The 19,039-nt window shown below is 65.1% G+C and overlaps 2 protein-coding genes across 8 annotated transcripts; one reads left to right on the forward strand and one right to left on the reverse strand.

Moving 5' to 3' along the window:
* Positions 1–49: 49 nt before the first annotated feature.
* LOC142048968 (centrosomal protein CCDC61-like) lies at positions 50–6,160 on the reverse strand. 4 transcript variants are annotated; one of them, XM_075076311.1, is made up of 15 exons: positions 5,919–6,160; positions 5,246–5,812; positions 2,552–2,703; positions 2,396–2,478; positions 2,153–2,310; positions 1,926–2,078; positions 1,708–1,825; positions 1,544–1,626; positions 1,312–1,457; positions 1,146–1,224; positions 969–1,021; positions 765–843; positions 603–666; positions 399–465; positions 50–299 (listed from the first exon to the last, which is right to left on the reverse strand). In XM_075076311.1, exons 2-15 carry the CDS (start codon positions 5,791–5,793, stop codon positions 202–204), a joined length of 1,881 nt encoding a protein of 626 aa, XP_074932412.1. In that variant the 5' UTR covers positions 5,794–5,812; positions 5,919–6,160; the 3' UTR covers positions 50–201. The 4 variants fall into 4 exon arrangements, with proteins under 4 accessions (XP_074932412.1, XP_074932414.1, XP_074932415.1 ...); XM_075076313.1 differs by lacking the exons at positions 5,246–5,812; positions 5,919–6,160 and adding an exon at positions 3,459–3,613 and having other exon boundaries at positions 2,552–2,718; XM_075076314.1 differs by lacking the exons at positions 5,246–5,812; positions 5,919–6,160 and adding an exon at positions 3,271–3,341.
* Positions 6,161–6,776: 616 nt separating this feature from the next.
* Positions 6,777–18,986, forward strand: SYMPK (symplekin scaffold protein). 4 transcript variants are annotated; one of them, XM_075076363.1, is made up of 27 exons: positions 6,777–6,812; positions 9,541–9,657; positions 10,284–10,349; positions 10,448–10,501; positions 10,904–10,977; positions 11,241–11,367; positions 11,454–11,703; positions 11,808–11,978; positions 12,301–12,540; positions 13,156–13,310; positions 13,411–13,561; positions 14,098–14,311; positions 14,404–14,554; positions 14,638–14,873; positions 14,950–15,031; positions 15,116–15,229; positions 15,309–15,456; positions 15,530–15,690; positions 15,771–15,879; positions 15,947–16,047; positions 16,152–16,242; positions 16,795–16,896; positions 16,978–17,165; positions 17,964–18,140; positions 18,258–18,344; positions 18,444–18,677; positions 18,752–18,986. In XM_075076363.1, exons 2-27 carry the CDS (start codon positions 9,550–9,552, stop codon positions 18,911–18,913), a joined length of 3,753 nt encoding a protein of 1,250 aa, XP_074932464.1. In that variant the 5' UTR covers positions 6,777–6,812; positions 9,541–9,549; the 3' UTR covers positions 18,914–18,986. The 4 variants fall into 4 exon arrangements, with proteins under 4 accessions (XP_074932464.1, XP_074932465.1, XP_074932463.1 ...); XM_075076364.1 differs by having other exon boundaries at positions 6,777–6,807; XM_075076362.1 differs by lacking the exon at positions 6,777–6,812 and adding an exon at positions 6,826–6,844.
* Positions 18,987–19,039: the final 53 nt, after the last annotated feature.

Here is a 19,039-nt window from a genome sequence, read left to right on the forward strand (position 1 = left end):
GGTGACACAGACACACTCCCAACCCCCCCCCCCAAGAAGCAGGACGCTGTGGGGACACACAAGACTTTATTTTGGGGGGACGCTTGCCTCATGCCAGCGCTGTCACGCCCTGGGGGGAGGGAGGGGACGACGATGGGGGGGGGAGTGTCCCCACGGAGGGCTTTGTGGGTTGGGTTGGGGGCCCCCGGCGGGGTCTGGGGGTCACATGTGGGTGGCCAGTCTGTCCATGTACTCCTGCAGTGCCTGCAGCCGGGTGTCAATCTCAGACAGCTTGGCTGCGGGCTCCTCATGGTGGTTCTCTAGGGGGGCAGGGAGGAAGAGGGGAAAAATGGGTTAAAAAAAGCCTGAACTGGAGTGGGGGGCACCCCAAAAATCAAAGGGGGGGGGGGGGGGCTCACCTTTACCGGCACGCTTGGCGGCAGCGCTGCCTGCGGACAGCTTGCGGCCAGCAGCTGGGCGACGGGCCTGTGGGTGGGGGACACCAGTAGGGGGTGCGTATGTCCCCCCTCACAAGTTACCCCGCTTTGGGGGTTGCGGGGGGATCCCCAAAATGAGGGGGGGGGTTTGGGGGTGTGGTCCCAGGCTTCTGGGCAGCCACTCACCTTGTCGGGGCTGTTACAGGATGAGGTGCTCAGGAGTCTCCGGGTGCGGGTCACGCTCCTGCCCCTGCCCAAGGGTGCGGGGCATGCTTTAGGGGTGCCTGGGGGAGCTCGGCGTGCCCGGGGGACACACCCAGGGGTCCCAACCCCCACCACGGCAGTTACCTGGGGGGCAGCAGCTCAGAGCGCTCATCAGCTTCGCTGCCAGAGCTCACCGCTGAGCGCCAGCTCCGGAAGCTTTCAGCTGCAGAGAGAAATGGGGGTGGGTGGGAAAGGAGCCCCAGCACCCAGTGGGGTGCCCTTTTACCCTCCAAACCTTCCAAACCCACCCTGGGTGCCCCCCACCCACCCCTCGCGTTCCCCACTCACCCGAGGAACTCCTCGCCAGGCTGGTGCTGCCGAAAGCCGCCCTGCTCCGCTGGCTGCACCCAAGGGAGACGGTGGCAAGGGGTGGGGGGCTGTTTGGGGCGGCTGGGGTGGGCCCCCTCCGAGCCCCATGGGGAGGGAGGGGACAGTGATGGTGACAACGCCGATGTCACCGCTTACTTTTTGCGCTCGGCCTCCTTCTGCCGGCGCTGCCGGGCCCTGACGAAGGCGGTGGGGTCGAAGCGTGGCGGGCGGGGACCTGGTGGGGAGGAGAGGGGGGTGTCAGGGTGGGGAGGGGGACACACACACACAGACCGTGGGGTGTCCCCAAGTGTCCCCTCTCCACCTGCGGGTGACGGGGACCGCGGCTGGGGGCGGCCCTGGCTGCAATTGCGGCTCTCCCGGGATGCCGAGCGTGACGGGGGCAGCCGGGTGTCGGACAGAGAGCGTCGCTCCTGGGGGTGGGGGCCTGCGCCAGCGGGAGTCCGGCGGCTGCCAAGGGGATCAGCGCTGTTAAGGGTGGGGTGGGGGGCATGCCACAATCACTGGGGGGCCCCCCGTTACCCCCCAGCCCTCACCCCCTCTTGTATGAGGCCAGCTCGGCCGTCAGGCTCTTCACTTGCAGTTGCAGCCTCTGCTCCGACGCTGTCGCCTCTGCCAGCTGCAAGGGAGGGAAGGTTTGCCACGACCCCAGCAGCCCCCCAAAAGCGCTGGCAGCCCCCCCAAACCACCATCAACCCACCTCGGCGGTCAGCTTCCGGTGCTCACGCCAGTGCCGGGCCTTCTCCCTTGTCAGCTTCTCCTCGGTGTGCCGCAGCGCTGCCGCCTGTGCCTGCTTCTCCTCCAGCGCCCGCTGCAGCCTGGTTTTTGGGGTGGGGTGCGGGTTTAGGGGGGTTCCTTCTCGCTCTGATAACCAGGAGATCCCCCCAAACCCTTCCCGCTGAGACCGGCATCGCTCACTCATCCTGCAAACGCCGGATCTCGGTGTCCCGGTGACTGTCCTTGCGTTGAGCACGGAGCTGAGCCAGTTCCTCCCTCAGGTCGCAGACGAGCCGGTGCAGCGCGGCAGGATCCAGCTTCCCGGCGTAGGGCAGCGGCAGCGGGTAGTGGATCCTGGAGGGTGGGCCATGGAATAAGGCGGTGTCATCCCCACCCCGTGTCCCCCCACCCCGTGTCCCGCCTGTCACCTGTCGAACTCAACGGAGTAGACGAGGATGAGATAACGCTTGGCATTGAGGTGGGACGCTGAGGAAAGCGGAGGCCGGGAAATTGCCCCCATTTTCTGGCTGCGGAGGGTCTCCAGGTCGGCGTAAGTGAGGAGCTCCAGGGTGACGGATCTGCTGCTCTGCAAAAGGGGAAAAATGGGGAGGTGGGCGGTGAGACTCCCCCCCAAAACGCCGCGGTGGCACAGGGAGCGGTGTCGGCCTCACCTGCATCAACGCCGACTCCAGCATGTCACAAAAAATACCAAATTGCTTAAAATTCCCTGTTTTGCGGGTCAAATCCTCGATGACTGCAGGGAAAACGGGGGGGGTCGGCATTTGGGGGGGAGGTCCCCTCAGCTCCCGACCTCCCCACGGACTCACAGTCGGCGTCGAACTCCCCCCTCCACGTGTCGGCGGTGAGGTGAGCCTCCACCTCCACCTCCAGCTTGGAGGGGGCACGCATCAGTCGGATGGTGTGGACCCCATGGCGGAAGGTGACGCCCACCTGTAGGTACCGTGGCTCCACCATGGCGCTGAGGGCAGGGTGTCTTTTTGCGGAGGGGGGCACCCCGGGAAAGAGGAAGCAGGTTGGGGTTGGGGGGGGGGTTTGGGGTGGTGGGTGCATGGGGGGGGATTGGGGGGGTGGTTTGGGGGGGACATTGATGGGGGAGCGGGATGGGAGGTCATGGCAACAGGGGGAGCAAGTGGAGGGGACCCCCGGGTATTTGGAGACTAGGGTTTGGGGGGGGGGGTGTCACAGAGGGACACGGGGGGAGCCCAGGGCTTTGGGGGGGCTTGGGGAGGCAAGGGCTTTGGGGGAGGAGGGCTGCCTGGGAGTGCTCAGGGCTTTGGGAAAGGGCTGTTTTGGGGGAGTTTAGGGCTTTGTGAGGGGGGCTGCCTGGGGGGACTCAGGTCTTTGGGAGGGGCCTGTTTTGGGGAAGCCCAGGCTTTGAGGGGGGGGCTGTTCAGGCGGCAGATACCGGGGGAAGGCCGGCCTCGGGGGGCTGCTGGGACACGGAGAGCCCCCTGGGCGGTCACCGGGCCGGGGGAGGACCGAGGGACCCCGGGGCCGCCCGCAGTACCCCGACCCCGGCACCCACCGCCCGCCGCGCTCCGGCGCCACCTCAGCCGCAGCCCCGCCCTCCCGCAGCCCCATTGGCCGGCCACGTCCCGTCCCGCCGCCTCATTGGCTCCTGCTGCCATCTGTAACGTCACTCCACCTCCCTCCTGGCGGCCGTTAGCCGCAACGCTCCCTCCCTCCTGCCCTCCAGCCTCCCGCTCCGATTGCCTGTCAGGCGGAATCCGCTTCCCGCCTCCGTAGAGCCATTGGTTATTGCGGCTGTCAGTCATTACCCCCCCCCCCACAGCCGATAACGGGAGGAGCGCATGTGGCGTCCCTGCTGGGAAGGAGCCGCGCGTTCGGCCCCGCCCCCTTCCACCGATCACCGCGTGGCCCCACCCCCTTCCCTCGCTAACGGCGCGGCTCCGCCCCTCCCCCTTGCTAGCGGCAACGTCCCGCCACACTCGTGCCCGGGGGGAGAAGGGAAGGGGATACGGGGGGGGCACACACAAGGAGGGGAAAACTGAGCCTCGAACCGGTTTAATTATTCCGGGACAGACTGGGGGGGCGGGGGGGCAGGACTGTGTCCATGGGTCTTGTCCGTGGGTCCACGCATCTGTCCGTGGGGCTCAGTGCCATGGGGCCGCAGCCTTGCAGTCGGTGGGGACCCTCGGTGGCTCCACGGCCCGTCAGTCACCCCCCCCCACCTCTTTCTCCAGCCCCTATAGCCCCCATAGGCCCCTATAGATCCCCATAGGCCCCCGTAGCCCCACCCTCGCCCACTCTCAGCCCCCACGGCCCCCCTAGCCCCCATACATCCCCATACCCCTATAGCTCCTCACAACCCCCATGGCCCCCCGTACTCCCCTCCACCCTCCATAGAACCCAGAAGTCACCAGGCCCCCAACCCCCTCTATAGACCCCCAGGTCCCTATAGTCCCCACAGCCCCCGCAGCCCCCGCCCCTATACCCCCATCCTCCCAGCCCCCATACCCACAGCCCCTATACCTCAGCTCTCTCAACCCCTGTAGCCCCCATACCCATGGCCCCTATAAACCCACATTCCCATCCCCTTTAGCCCTTGTACCCCCCGTCCCTATAGTCCCCAGGGCCTATAGCCAGCTCCCCATACAGTCCCCTATAGCCGCCCCAAGCAGGCGCCCCTATAGCTCCCCTAACGGCTGCCACCATACCCGCCACTCCACAGCCCCCCAGAGCCCCCATCATACCCCACCCACAGCCTCCCTACAGCACCCAAACCTGCCCGTACAGGCACGCCCACCCACCCCCCGCGCAGGCGCACTGGGAGCCCCCACCCCGCGCAGGCGCAGTGCCCTCCCCGTCCCCTCCCGTCCCGCCGCGCTCCGGCGGCCCCTTTAAGGCGCGCGCGGCCGGTATGTGAGGGGAGGGAGGCGTTGGGGGGGACCCCTGTGAGGGGAGGCTCGGGGCGGGGGGACAGCCTGGGAGGGGACCTTCGGGGGCACCTTGTGGCGTGGGGTTACCCTGTGAGGAGGGACTCTCTGAGGGGTCTTTGCTGTGGGCGAATCTGTGAGGGGGGGACCCTCTGAGGGGGGGGCTTTGAGGGGGTCTATGAGGGGCGATCCTCTGAGGGGGCTCTATGAGGGGGGTCCTTGAGGGGGTCCTGCTGAGGGCGGGATGCTCTGAGGGGGGCTGTGAGGGGTCTTCGCTTTGGGGACCCTCTGAGGGGGGCTTTGGGGGGGGACCCTGTGAGGGGATCCTCTGAGGGATCTTTGCTGAGGGGCGACCCTCTGAAGGGGGGTTTTGAGGGGGCTCTGTGAGGGAGGGACCCTGTCAGGGGGGCTGTGAGCAGGGGGACCCTCTGAGGAGGGGCTTTGAGGAGACCCTGCTGAGGGGGGACCCTCTGAGGGCTCTTTGCGCAGGGGGGACCCCACGGAGAAGAGCCCGCCGAGGGAGACCATCGGAGAAGGGGCGGTGCCGAGGAGGGGGCACCGGCGGCCCCCGCCATGCCGTGGCGGCGGCGGCAGTGGTGTTACCTGTGTGACCTGCCCAAGATGCCCTGGGCCGTGGTGTGGGACTTCAGCGAGGCCGTCTGCCGTGGCTGCGTCAACTTCGAAGGCGCCGACCGTATTGAACCGTTGTTAGAAGCAGCCCGGCGACTCCGGCACAGCCATGCTGAGACCCGACACCGCAACGTCACCCCAATTCCGCGGCCCCCCAGCGGGCTGAACCGCTCCGAGGAAGGGGAAAGCGAGCATGGCGGCGTGCCGCGCCACACCGAATGCCTGGCGGAGCTGAGCGAAGCCATGCGTGGCCGTGCCGAGGACTGGCCGGGAAAACCGCCGGCGGTACGGGAACGCCTCGCCACCCTCACTGGTTGTGCTCCCTTCAACGTCCGCTTCCGCAAGGACCATGCGCTGGTGGGACGAGTCTTCGCTTTCGACGCAGCACCGCGGCCGGGCTTTGAGTTTGAATTGAAGCTCTTTGCCGAATATCCCTGCGGTTCCGGCAGCATATACGCCGGCGCCCTAGGCCTGGTGAAGCGGATGTTCCAGGATTGCCTACGGTCGCCTGGTAAAACCATTTCCTCCGGATATAAATACCTGGAATACGAGAAACGCCAGGGCAGCGGTGATTGGCGGCTCTTGGGTGAACTTTTCACCGAAGCCGTCCGCTTTTTCCGCCACCCACCAGCGCCTGACGCCTTACCGCAACAACACCCACTGCCGGTTCTGCCGCGCCGCCGCCGCAAAGCGTCGCCAGAACCGGATGAACCACCGCGCCGTCGTCACCCGTCACCTGAATCTTCACCCGAGGACTCTCCTGTCGTAGTCGCTCGACGTCCGGTGGAGGATTCAGCGCTGGTGGTGGCTCTGCGTTGCGGTTTGTGCCGGCGGCGGTTGGAGGACACCCATTTTGTGCAGTGCCCTGCCGTGCCAGCTCATCGCTTCTGCTTCCCATGTTCACGCCGTGCCATCCGGGTGCGGGGGGCTGGCGCGGAGGTTCACTGTCCCAGCGGGGGCCGGTGTCCCCTGGCTGGCTCCGGCCTCCCCTGGGCCTTCATGCAAGGCGAGATCGCTGCCATTTTAGCCGGGGACGTCCACATCAAGCGGGAGCGGGACCCCTGAGCCCCTCCCTCAAACCCTGCTGTGCCTCAGTTTCCCCACAACCCCCCCTCAGGGGTGTTGTTTGGGGGTCCCTGCCCTGGGGGGAGGGGGTGACAAGTGCCTGACCCCGGGGGGGTGGGGGGCCCCCCCCCAAAAGCTCTGATGGGGTTTTGTAGGGGGATTTTTGGTTAATAAAGCAATTTTTTTGGGGGGGTGGGTTGGTTAAGCCGTGGATTGGCTGATTTTTTGAGGGTAGGGGGGAATGGGGTAGGGGCTTGGGGTGGGTTGGAGGCAAATTTGGGGGGGATTGGGAGGAATTCGGGGGTCGCGCCGCGCCAGCCCCAAGTCACGTGGCTCAACCCCGCTGGGCTCCGGGGCGGGGCCTGGGGAAGGGGCGGGGCTTTCGGCCGGTCCCACTCACTGACGCGCGACGGGGGGCGGTGCCGCGCCTGCGCAGGGGCTCGCGGAGGCCGTGGAGCGCGCGGGGGGCGGTGAGGTGTGATTGCGGGGTCGGGGGGGCCCGGCGCGGTGCGGCCCTGTGGAGGGTGGGGTGGGGCTGGCGGGGTATAAGGCCCCTATAGGGGAGTCGGGGGGGGCGGGGGAGCCGCTATAGGGTCCTGGGTGGCGGCGGGGAGTAGGAGGAATTGAGCTCGGGGCGGGGGGGTAGGCCATAGGGGGTGCGGAGGTGCCTATGGGGTGAGGGTGGGTGCGGGAGGCTACAGGGGGCCTATGGGGGTGGGGGAAGGGAGGTATGGGGCAGATGTAGGGGGCTATAGGTGCCTATGGGGGGTGTGCAGGTAGCTATAGACGCCTATGGGGGGGTGTAGGGTGCTATAGGCATCTATAGGGCAGGTGTAGGGGGCTGTAGGCAGCTTTAGGATGAGTACAGGGGGCTATAGGCGCTTATGGGGGGGTGCGGGGAGCTGTAGGCACCTATAGGCCAGATGTAGGTGGCTATAGGTGCCTATAGGGTGCAGGAAGCTATAGGCAGCTATAGGGCAGATGTAGGGGGCTATAGGCACCTAGGGGAGGGTGCAGGGAGCTATGTGTGCCTGTGAAGGGGATGGAGCAGGCAGCAGGCACCTGTGGAGGGGTGCAGGCAGCTATAGGCCACTATGGGGAGTGCAGGGGGCTATAGGTGCCTATAGGGGTGGGGGAGAGGGGCTTCATAAGGGCCGGGCGGTGTGTCAGCACTATAGGGTGCTTATGGATACAGGGCATGTGAAGTTGGGGCGCCATAGGGGGGTGGAAGTGCTGTGGGGCAGGGGGCTCTACAGGGCCCTGTGCTGGGGTGGGGGGAAGCTCTATAGGGGCTGGGGCTGTGTGGGAGTGGGGTTCTATAGGGGGGCATGGTGGCAGGGCCCAGGGCAGGCGCTGCATAGGGGCCTGGCTTAGCGGTGGCTTGGGGGATGTATGGGATGCCCTGGGGGCTGTGTAGGGCACTCCAGGGGCAGCTGGAGTATCCCAGAGGCCATATAGGGGATCCAGGGGCCATATGGGACATTTCTGAGCTATGTATTGCAGCCCAGGAGCTGTATAGAGCAACCTGGGGCCATACAGGGCAACCTGGAGGTGCCTGAGGCAACCCACAGGCCTTATAGGATGTGCTGGGGCTGTGTGGGGCATCCCAGGAGCCCTATGGAATATCCTGGGGCCGTATAGGACATCCGAGGGGATGTGCAGGGCATCTCTGGTCTGTATAGAGCATCCTACGGCTGTGTTGGGAGCCTCTGGGTCATATAGAGCATTCTGGGGCAGTACAGAGCATCGTAGGGGCTGTATGGGGTGTCTCTGGTCCATGTAGAGCATCCTGGGCTGTATAGGGTGTTTCTGAGCCATAGAGAGCATCCTAGGACCATATAGGGCATCCTGGGGCTGTATGGGGCATCCCAGGGCCTGTATGGAATGTTTCTGGCCCATATAAGGCATCCCAGGACCATATAGAGCATTCCAGGGCCTGTATGAGGTGTTTCTGGGCCATATAGAACATCCTGGGAACACAGAGCATCCCGGTGCTTTGTCGGGTGTCTCTGGGCCATATGGGCAATCCCAGGGCCTGCATGAGGCATCTCTGGGCCATATAGAGCATCTTAGGGGCTATGTGGGTTGTCTCTGGGCTATACGGACCATCCAGGGGCCATATAAGGCACCCGGGGGCTGTATGAGATGTTTCTGGGCCATATAGAGCACCCTGTGGCCATATAGGGCATCTTAGGGGACGTGTGGGGTGTCTCTGGGCTGTTTAGAGCATATGGGAGCTATGTAGGGCATCCCAGAGGCTGTGTGGTATGTTTTGGGGCCTTATAGAGCATCATGGGATCATATAGAGCATCCCAGGGACTGCATAGGATGTTCCTGAGCCATATAGAATATCCAGGATCATGTAGAACATCTTAGAGGCTGTATGAGGCATTTCTGGGTTGTATGGGGTGTTTCTGGGCTGTACAGAGCATCCTGGGACAATATAGGTCATCTTAGGGGCTGTATGGGTTGTTTCTGGGACATATAGAGCATCCTGGGGCTGTATGGGGAGTCTCTGGGCCGTATAGAGCAACTTGGGGCAATATAGAGCATCTCGGGGGCTGTGCAGGGAGTTTCTGGACTGTATGGATGATCCAGGAGCCATATAGAACATCCTGGGGGCTGTATGAGATGCTTCTGGGCCATATAGAGCATCCTGCAACCATATAAGGCATCTTAGGGGCTGCGTGGGGCACCTCTGGGCCGTATAGAGCATATGGGGCTGTGTAGGGCATCCCAGGAGCTGTGTGGGATGTGTCTGGGCCGTATAGAGCATTTTGGGACCCTGTATAGCATCCCAGTGGCTGCATGGGATGTTTCTGAGCCTTATAGAGTATGACAGGACTGTATAGAGCATCTGAAAGGCGGTATGGGGTATTTCATGGCTGTATGGAGCATTCTGGAGCCATATAGAGCATCCCAGGGGCTGTGTGGGGTGTCTCTGGGCCATATAGAGCATCCAGGAGCCATATTGGGCATCCTGGGGGCTGTACAGGGAGTTTCTGGGCCATATAGAGCACCCTGAGGACGTATGGGGCATCTTTGGGGCCATACAGAGCATCTGGGGCTGGGGGGGTGTCTCTGGGCCCTATAGGGCCCCCCCAGTGCTGTCTGGAGCCCCTTGGGGGCTGTATAGGGGGTGCTGGGGCCCTATGGCGTGGGGCAGGGTGGGGCGGGGTGTGACGCAGCTGTGCCCCTCACAGGGCGGGGCCATGGCGGGGCCGGGCGGGGCCGAGGGCCCCAGCCCCCGCATGAGTGTGGCCTCCCAGTTCTTCAGCGAGGAGGAGTGTGGCAGCGACGGCATGAGCACCTCCGAGCGGGTGGGGCCGGGTGCCACGGGGTGGGGTGGGGTGGGGTGGGGGGATCCCCGGGATCTGCTGGGGCGGGGCTGGGATCCTGGAAGGGGAAAGGAGGATCCCTGGGATCTGAGGCGGGGGTGCGGGGACAGGGTCCCTGAATGGGGGCAGGAGGTGGGAGAGGGAAGGGAGGATCCCTGGGATATCACCGGGAGGGACCCCCCGGGTCCCTGGGATCCACTGCGGGGGGTGGGGGGCACGACAACACAGGGTCCCTGGGATCTACCAGCAGGGGGTGATGGGACATGGGACCAGGGTGTGGGAGGGGGGAGGGAGGATCTCCAGGATCTACTGGGGGGTGGGCGAAGACAAGGTCCTTGGGATCCTTGGGATCTACCGGGGCGGGGGGCAGGATCCAGGAGGGAGAAGGGAGGATCCCTGGGAACCCTAAGATGGGGGGGTAGGGGGGTGTCCCTGGGATCCACTGGGATATGTGTGGGATCCCCGGGTCAGGGGGCTGGGGGTGGATCCACTGTGGGGGAGCAGATCCTGGGGATCTGGTTGTGGTGACCTCGAGGGGATCTGGGGTGGCCCTGTGGCGGGGGGGACACGCTGGGGACAGCCTCCCCACCCCCTCGGTGTCCCCGCAGGTGGTGGATCTCCTCAACCAGGCGGCCTTGATCAGCAACGACTCCAAGATCAACATCCTCAAGCAGGTGAGCGGGCGGCCACTTCCCACACCCGGATCGGCGGGATCGGGGTGGGGGTGGGGGAGGTCCCGCCCCCGTGTCCCACTGTGTCCCCCCATCCCCAGGTGCAGGAGCTGATCATCAACAAAGACCCCACACTGCTGGACAACTTCTTAGATGTGAGGGGGAGGGTGTGGGATGGATCTGGGACTGGGGTGGGATGGATCCAGGGGAGTGTGGGACAGGTGCGCGGGGGGGGTGTGGGATGGATCCCAGGGGGTCAGGATGGATCCGGGGGAGTGTGGGATGGATCCCAGGGGGTCAGGATGGATCCGGGGGAGTGTGGGATGGATCCCAGGGGGTCAGGATGGATCCGGGGGAGTGTGGGATGGATCCCGGGGGGTCAGGATGGATCCGGGGGAGTGTGGGATGGATCCCGGGGGGTCAGGATGGATCCGGGGGAGTGTGGGATGGATCCCGGGGGGTCAGGATGGATCCGGGGGAGTGTGGGATGGATCCCGGGGGGTTGGGATGGATCCAGCCTGGTGCTGAGCCCCCTGTGTGTATGTTCCTCCCCACAGGAGATCATCGCTTTCCAGGTCGACAAGTCCATCGAGGTGCGGAAGTTCGTGGTGGGCTTCATTGAGGAGGCCTGGTAAGATGGGAGGGGAGCTCAGCACCCACTTGGGGGTGGGCGTCACCCTGTGGGGGGCCGGCACAGGGGGGACTGTGGGTGCTGAGCACCCATTTAGGTGCCCTGGGGGTACACAGCACCACCCCCCACATCCAGGGAGACAGAAGTGCCCCATCCAGGCTTTTGGGGACACAAGCAGTGGGTGCTGAGCAGCTGAGCACCCCTTTCTCCCGGGGGCCCATTATGTGGGTGGGGGAGCACCCATTTGTGTCCCCCCGCCCTAGCAAACGGGACATCGAGCTGCTGCTGAAGCTCATCGCCAACCTCAACATGCTGCTGAAGGACGAGAATGTCAACGTGGTGAAGAAGGCCATCCTCACCATGACCCAGCTCTACAAGGTGGCCCTGCAGGTGAGGCACCGCCTGGGTGCGGATGCAGGAGCACCCATGGGTGCTGGGAGACCAGCTTGCACGCTTTAACCCCTCCCTGCCTGCAGTGGATGGTGAAATCAAAGGTGATCAGCGAGCTGCAGGAGGCTTGCTGGGAGATGATGGCGGCCATGGCCAGCGACATCATCCTTCTCCTCGACTCGGACAACGACGGCATCCGCACCCACGCCATCAAGTTTGTGGAAGGGCTCATCATCACCCTCTCGCCCCGCATGGCCGACTCCGACGTCCCCAAACGGCACGAGAATGACATCAGCCTCGAGCGCATCCCCAAGGATCACCCTTACATCAAATACAGTGAGGCTGGCGGGTGCAGGGCTCTTGGAGGGGGGGGTTCCCCTCCCCAACATGGAGGACGCACAACTGAGCGTGTCGTCCCCACCCCTGCCGTGTCCCCGCAGACGTGTTGTGGGAGGAAGGCAAGGCCGCCCTGGAGCAGCTCCTCAAGTTCATGGTGCACCCGGCCATTTCCAGCATCAACCTGACGGCCGCGCTGGGCTCCCTGGCCACCATCGCCCGCCAGCGGCCCATGTTCATGGCTGAGGTCATCCAAGCCTATGAGACCCTCCACGGTAAACGCCTTCCCACCAGGTGTAACCGTCACCCGTGGAAACGGAGCGTCCCCAGCGCCGTCCGGGCCCCACAGCGCTTTGGGGGTGCAGGGGTCCCGCTCCCCTGCGGGGTTCTGGATCCCTGAGGTCCCCCACGGCCACCTCCCATGGGGCTGGGGACCCAAACGTCCCGCTCCCAAGCACCCATCTTCCACCTTGACCGAGGACACCGGCTCACCCCTGCCCTTGCAGGCAGCAGACCCCGATGCCACCCAAACCATGATGTCCCACGTCCCCGGGTGTCCCCAAGCGTCCCTAACGTGGTGTCCCCCACCCTTTGCAGCCAACCTGCCCCCCACCCTGGCCAAGTCGCAGGTGAGCAGCGTCCGGAAGAACCTGAAGCTTCATCTCCTGAGCGTCCTACGGCACCCGTCCTCGGGGGACTTCCAGCCCCAGATCACCACCCTCCTTGTTGACCTGGGCACCCAGCAGGCCGAGATCGCCCGCAGCATGCCCAGCCCCCGCGACGCCCGCAAACGACCCCGCGACGAGCCTGATGCCGCCCTCAAGAAGATGAAGATTGGTGAGACGCTGGGGTTTCGCTGTCGTCCCCTCCCCGGTGGCACTACGTGCTCTCGGGGGCCCTCTCGGCTCCCTCTGGGGCATTAAATGCCTCTCAGGTCCTCCCAGTCCCCAGTGGGGACAGGTGGTGGCATTACAACTCCCCCAAGATCCGCCCCGGGTCCTCCCAGTCCATGCTGGGGACCTGTGGTGGCATTAAGTGCTCCTCCTGGGGTCTTCCCAGTCCCTTCTTGGCCACACTGGAGGTGGGTGGTGGCATTAAACCACCCCCAAGTCTTCCCAGTGCCCCTCAGGATCCTCCGAGTCCCTTCTGGGGACGTGTGGTTGCAGTAAGTGCCCCTCAGAGTCCTCCCAGTCCCTCCTGGGGTCCTCCCAGTCCCTTCTTGGTCACACTGGAGGTGGGTGGTGGCCTTAAACAGCCCTAAGGTCCTCCCAGTGCCCCTCAGGATCCTCCCAGTGCCCTCCTGGGGGTGTGTGGTGGCATTAAACACCCCCCAAGTCCTCCCAGCGCCTCTCCTGGGGACCATCGGTGGCACAACAGACCTCCCCAAGTCCCCCTGCTCCCTCCCTGGGGCCCCCGGGCACCACCAGGGGACCCTGACCCCCATCCCGGCAGAGCCCCCCTTGGGCGAGGATGATGAGGACAAGGACCTGGAGCCAACGACAGCGGTGGCTCCCAAAGCGGCTGGCCAGGCCAGCGTCCCCTCAGACACGGACATCACCGCCGAGTTCCTGCAGCCGCTGCTCACCCCGGAGAACGTCGCCAACCTGGTGAGGGGACGCGGCGGTGAGAGGAGGGGGGAACACACGCATCGCTTTCGGAGGGGGCTCTCAGGTGATGTGTGTGTGTCTCCCTCTTTTCTTTTTGCAGGTGCTGATCAGCATGGTGTACCTGCCCGAGGCCATGCCCGCCTCCTTCCAGGCCACCTACACCCCCGTGGAGTCGGCCGGCACCGAGGCACAGATCAAGCACCTCTCCCGGCTCATGGCCACCCAAATGACAGCGGCGGGGCTCGGCCCGGGTGAGTGGGGACCGGCGGGTGGGACCCGCGTGCGTGTGTGTGTGTGTCACGGCTCCTTTCCCTCCACGGCAGCGCCTTTTCGGGGTGCTCACCCATCCGCCCCTCCCCGTTTGTTGCGGGCGAGTGGGGTGCACCTGGCCAGAAAGAGAAGCAGCGATATTACTGAGGTAAAATAAGAGTTTGAGGGAGTTTGAGAAGGTGGATGGAATTTAATAAGTTTAACCGTGGTTTGACAAGGTTCGTTAAGTTCAGTGGCAATGTCAGCATTATTAATTTCCGTGTGGAAGAAACACACGGGGAAAATGGAGTTAGAATCGAGTTAGAACGATTCTCACGGATGCGGAGAGCAATGAGGACCCTCTCATTGAATCACGAGGGTTCCAAAACCACCTTTCGAAGCATTTTTTGACTCTCTCACTCCCTCGTACGTGAGCGTTCCCACTCGCGGGCTCACCCCGAAGACACGAGGCCAGTCCCTCCTCAGCCTGAACCGAGGTCCGGCGAGGAGTCAGGCGTCTCCATCGTACCATTTCCAGGCGTGGAGCAGACAAAGCACCTGAAGGAGGAACCGAAGGAGGAGAAGACGGCCAAACCGGAGAGCGTGGTGATCAAACGGCGGCTGTCGGCGCTGGCCCAGGGCCAGGCCATCTCCGTGCTGGGTGCCCAAGGCTCGGCCGCCAACCTGCTGGAGGAGGAAGCCCCCCAAGCCAAACGTCGCCCTGAACCCATCATCCCGGCCACGCAGCCCCGGTGAGACCCCCTTTGCTGCCCCGCCGCCCCCACAGGGGAGCACCCATGGGTGCTGACGGACCCTTTTTCTCCCCACCGTCACCTCCTTCAAGGCTGGCCGGCGCCGGCGGCCGCAAGAAGGTTTTCCGCCTGGGCGACGTTCTGAAGCCGCTGAGCGACGTGCAGATGGAGAAGCTGAAGCTCGGTGCCGTCAAACGCATCCTGCGCGCTGAGCGTGCCGTCGCCTGCAGCGGGGCCGCCCAGGTACACCCAGCACCCACCCCGGTGTCAGGGTGAGCCCCCCACCCCCGAAAATCTCACCCAGATCCTTTTGCCTTCCCCGGCAGGCCCGTGTGAAGATCCTGGCCTCGCTGGTGACGCAGTTCGAGGTGCCGCTGAAGAGTGAGGTGCTGGCCTTCATCCTCGACGACATCCGCGGGCGCCTCGACCTGGCCTTCGCTTGGCTCTTCCAAGAGTACAACGTCTACCTGAGCCGCTTCCCTGCTGGCAGCCTGGAACGCTACGATGAGTGTCTCATCGGGCTCCTCGCCGGTCTCCAGGAGAAGCCCGACCAGAAGGATGGGTAAGGACGGGGCCACCGGGGATGGGACACCCCACCCGGTGATGTCCCCACCCTGGTGTCATCCATTTCCTGGCAGGATTTTCACCAAAGTGGTGCTGGAGGCGCCGCTGATCACCGAGAGCGCGCTGGAGGTCATCCGCAAGTACTGCGAGGATGAGGTGGGGACCCGCGGGGTTGCGGACACGCTGGGTTGGGGACACGGGGACAAGCCCCAATGCACCCTCGCCACCATCCCCCTGCAGAGCCGGACCTACCTGGGCATGTCCACGCTACGTGACCTCATCTTCAAGCGGCCGTCGCGGCAGTTCCAGTACCTCCATGTCCTGCTGGACCTCAGCTCCCACGAGAAGGACAAGGTAGTAGTGCGGGGCTCGGCCGCCGGCGCCCCAGGGGACACCGTTGTCCCCACAGGGGTGACACGGGGCCACCCCGCAGGTTCGCCAGCAGGCCCTGCTCTTCATCAAACGCATGTATGAGAAGGATCAGCTGCGGGAATACGTGGAGAAGTTTGCCCTCAACTACCTGCAGCTCCTGGTGCACCCCAATCCACCCTCTGTCCTTTTCGGGGCCGACAAGGACACCGGTGAGTTTGGGGGACAGGACGGTGCCTGCTGCGGGGGGTCCCAGGGGCTGCGGTGACACTTTTTGTGCCGCAGAGGTGGCGGCGCCGTGGACAGAGGAGACCATCAAGCAATGCCTCTACCTCTACCTGGCGCTGCTGCCCCACAACCACAAACTCATCCACGAACTGGCCTCCGTCTACACCGAGGCCATCGCCGACATCAAACGCACTGTCCTGCGGGTCATCGAGCAGCCGGTGAGACCCGCGGCGTAGCTGGGGGGGCGCTTGAGGGGACGTATGGTGGCCTGGTGACACCAGCAGTGGCTTCCCTGTAGATACGTGGGATGGGGATGAACTCGCCTGAGCTGCTGCTCCTGGTGGAGAACTGTCCCAAGGGAGCCGAGACGTTGGTGACGCGCTGCCTGCACAGCCTGACGGACAAAGGTAGGTGACGGGGGGACATGGCGGGGTGGCACGTGCCCTGCGGTGACATGTCACCCCCTCCTGGCAGTGCCCCCCTCGCCTGAGCTGGTGAAAAGGGTCCGCGACCTCTATCACAAGCGGCTGCCAGACGTGAGGTTCCTCATCCCTGTCCTCAACGGGCTGGAGAAGGTCAGAGCGTCCCCTCCCCTCGCGTCCCCTCCCCTCGCGTCCCCTCCCCTCGCGTCCCCTCCCCTCGCGTCCCCCGCCACTGAGCGCTGCCATTTTGGGTGCAGAAAGAGGTGATCCAGGCACTGCCCAAACTCATCAAGCTCAACCCCATCGTGGTCAAGGAGGTCTTCAACCGCCTGCTGGGGACGCAGCACGGTAGGGGACGGGGACAGCCCTGGGACGTGGGACCTCCCTGGGGACAGTCCTAGTGCTCGTTGTGGGGACGTGGGGCCATCTTGGGGTGGGACGTGGGATGTACTTGGGGTGGGACACCCCTGGGATACCCCTGGGACACCCCTGGTGCTCGCTGTGGGGACACAGGGCCATCCTGGGGTGGGACCTCCCTGGGGACAGTCCTAGTGCTCGTTGTGGGGACGTGGGGCCATCTTGGGGTGGGACGTGGGATGTACTTGGGGTGGGACACCCCTGGGATACCCCTGGGACACCCCTGGGACACCCCTGGTGCTCGCTGTGGGGACACGGGGCCATCCTGGGGTGGGACACCCTGGGGACAGTCCCAGTGCTCGCTGTGGGGACACAGGGCCAGCCGGGGGTGGGTCACGGGACATGGCACCTCCCTGGGAACACCTGCGAGGACACAGGGTGACCCCAGGACCGGTCCTCACCTCTGGGGCCACCGCAGCACCTGGCCGCCATGCCCTGTCCCCGACCGAGGGACAGGGCCACACCCACACTGTCCCCTGGCAGGTGACGGCGCCTCGGCCGTGTCCCCACTGAACCCGGGCGAGCTGCTGATCGCCCTGCACAACATCGACTCCTCCAAGTGCGACATGAAATCCATCATCAAAGGTGGGGGACGCTCCGGGTGTCACGAGGGGACGCTCCGGGTGTCACGCGGGGACGGGGCGGTGACAACTTTGCCCTTTGCAGCCACCAACCTGTGCTTCGCCGAGCGCAACGTCTACACCTCGGAAGTGCTGGCGGTGGTGATGCAGCAGCTGATGGAGCAGAGCCCCCTGCCCATGCTGCTGATGCGCACCGTCATCCAGGCCCTCACCATGTACCCCCGCCTCGGCGGCTTCGTCATGAACATCCTCTCCCGCCTCATCATGAAGCAGGTCTGTCCGGCTGGCTGGCGGTCTGTCTGTCCGGCTGGCTGACCGTCCATCCGGGTGTCCCCACCTTGCGGTCCTCGGGGTGGGTCCCTCGAGGTGGGCGGTTGTTGTTTCTGTGGGTTTCTGGGTGTCACGGCCTCGGGGTGTGTCACCTTGTCCTGATGGCCCTCTGCATGTCTGTCCGTCCTGTCCTGCTGTCCCCTGGTGTTTTGGTGCAGGTGTCTGGCCCTCTGCATGTCTGTCCGTCCTGTCCTGCTGTCCCCCAGTGCCTTGGTGCAGGTGTCTGTCCTGTCCTGGTGCGGGTGTCTGTCCCTCTGGGTGTCTGTTCATCCTTTCCTGGTGCCCACAGGTGTCTGGCCTGTCCTGGTGTCCCTGGGTGTCTCTGTGGCGGTGTCTGTCCCTCTGCGTGTCTGTCTGTCCTGTTCCTCTGTCCCTCTGGGTGTCTGTCTGTCCTGTCCCCTTATCCCTGGGTGTCTGTCCCTCCCATCCCACTGTCCATGGGTGTCACAGCCCCGGTGTCTGTCTGTCCTGTCCCTCTGCATTTCAGTCCCTCCCCTCCTGCTGTCCCTGGCTGTCCCCATGTGGGTGTCTGTCCCTCCTGTCCTGCTGTCTCTGGGTGTCACAGCCCAGATGTCTGTCTCTGCTGTCCCCCTGGGTGTCCCCATGTAGGCGTCTGCCCCATGGGTGCCCCTCCACTCCCCACCCCCATCCTCAGGCACCCATGGGTGGCCACTCCTCCCCGTGTCACCCCTGGGTGCCAGGGCCTGGGGGTGACCCCCCCGTCTGTGTCACCCCGCCCAGGTGTGGAAGTACCCCAAGGTGTGGGAGGGCTTCATCAAGTGCTGCCAGCGCACGAGGCCGCAGTCCTTCCAGGTGGTGCTGCAGCTGCCGCCCCCCCAGCTGGCTGCCATCTTCGACAAGTGCCCCGAGCTACGGGAGCCCCTGCTCAGCCACGTCCGTGCCCTCACCCCTCACCAGGTGACCCCCCACCCCACCCTGGGGGGGCCACGCACCACCACCCCAGCACACCCAGGGGGCTGTGGGGGGTGGCCGTGACCCCCCTCCATGAGCACCCCATGTTCCCCCTCCCCGCAGCAAGCCCACATTCCGCTCTCCACCATGGCCATCCTGGAGGCTTCTGCCCGCCACGAGCCCGATGCCCGCGAGGGACCCCCTGGAGAGGTGGGGGTGCACGGAGGGGGGTGGCGGGGTGCCCCCAGCCCCCCCCCCACATGCTAAAGGCCCCCCCTTACTGCCCCCTCCTGTGCCCCCCCCCCCCAGGAGAAGCCCCCGAAGCGAGGAAGCGAGGAGGAGGCAAAAGGGAAGGCAGCACCGCCGGCCCCAGGTGGGGGTCCTGGCACTGGGCCCCCCACTTCCGAGCCACCCCCCGATTCCGGAGGGGCTGACCTCGAGCCACCGCCCATCTTCATCAGCGTCCCCGAGGACGAGGAGAGCCTGGGGGGGGACAGGTCCCCGCCTGACACCGCCACTGACCCCTCCACAGCCCCTCCCAAGGTATGCAGCCCCCCACCACCATGCCTCTTTTTGGGGAGGGGGGCCCGTCTCTAACCCTCCCTTTCTCTCCACAGGACCCCCCTGCTGGCGTGGAGCCCACCGCATCAGGGCCCCCCCCTTCTGAGGCGACCCCCAGCAGCCCCCCCTCCTCGGAGCCGCCCCCCCCCGGCACCCAGAGCCCCGAGATGCCCCCTGGGGGCGCCCCCGATGCCCCCCCAGGGCCAGCAGAGGGCTGATGGGTGCGTAGGGGGCACCACCACCCCCCCTGCACCCAGGGCTGTTGTGCTTAATAAAGGCGTGGGACCCGCGCGGGGGCCGTGTCTCCTTGGGGGTGGGTGCCCCGGGGTCCCCTCCGTGGGGTG

This window comes from Phalacrocorax aristotelis, chromosome 30 (assembly GCF_949628215.1).
Source record: "Phalacrocorax aristotelis chromosome 30, bGulAri2.1, whole genome shotgun sequence".
Classification (NCBI taxonomy): Eukaryota; Metazoa; Chordata; class Aves; order Suliformes; family Phalacrocoracidae; genus Phalacrocorax; species Phalacrocorax aristotelis.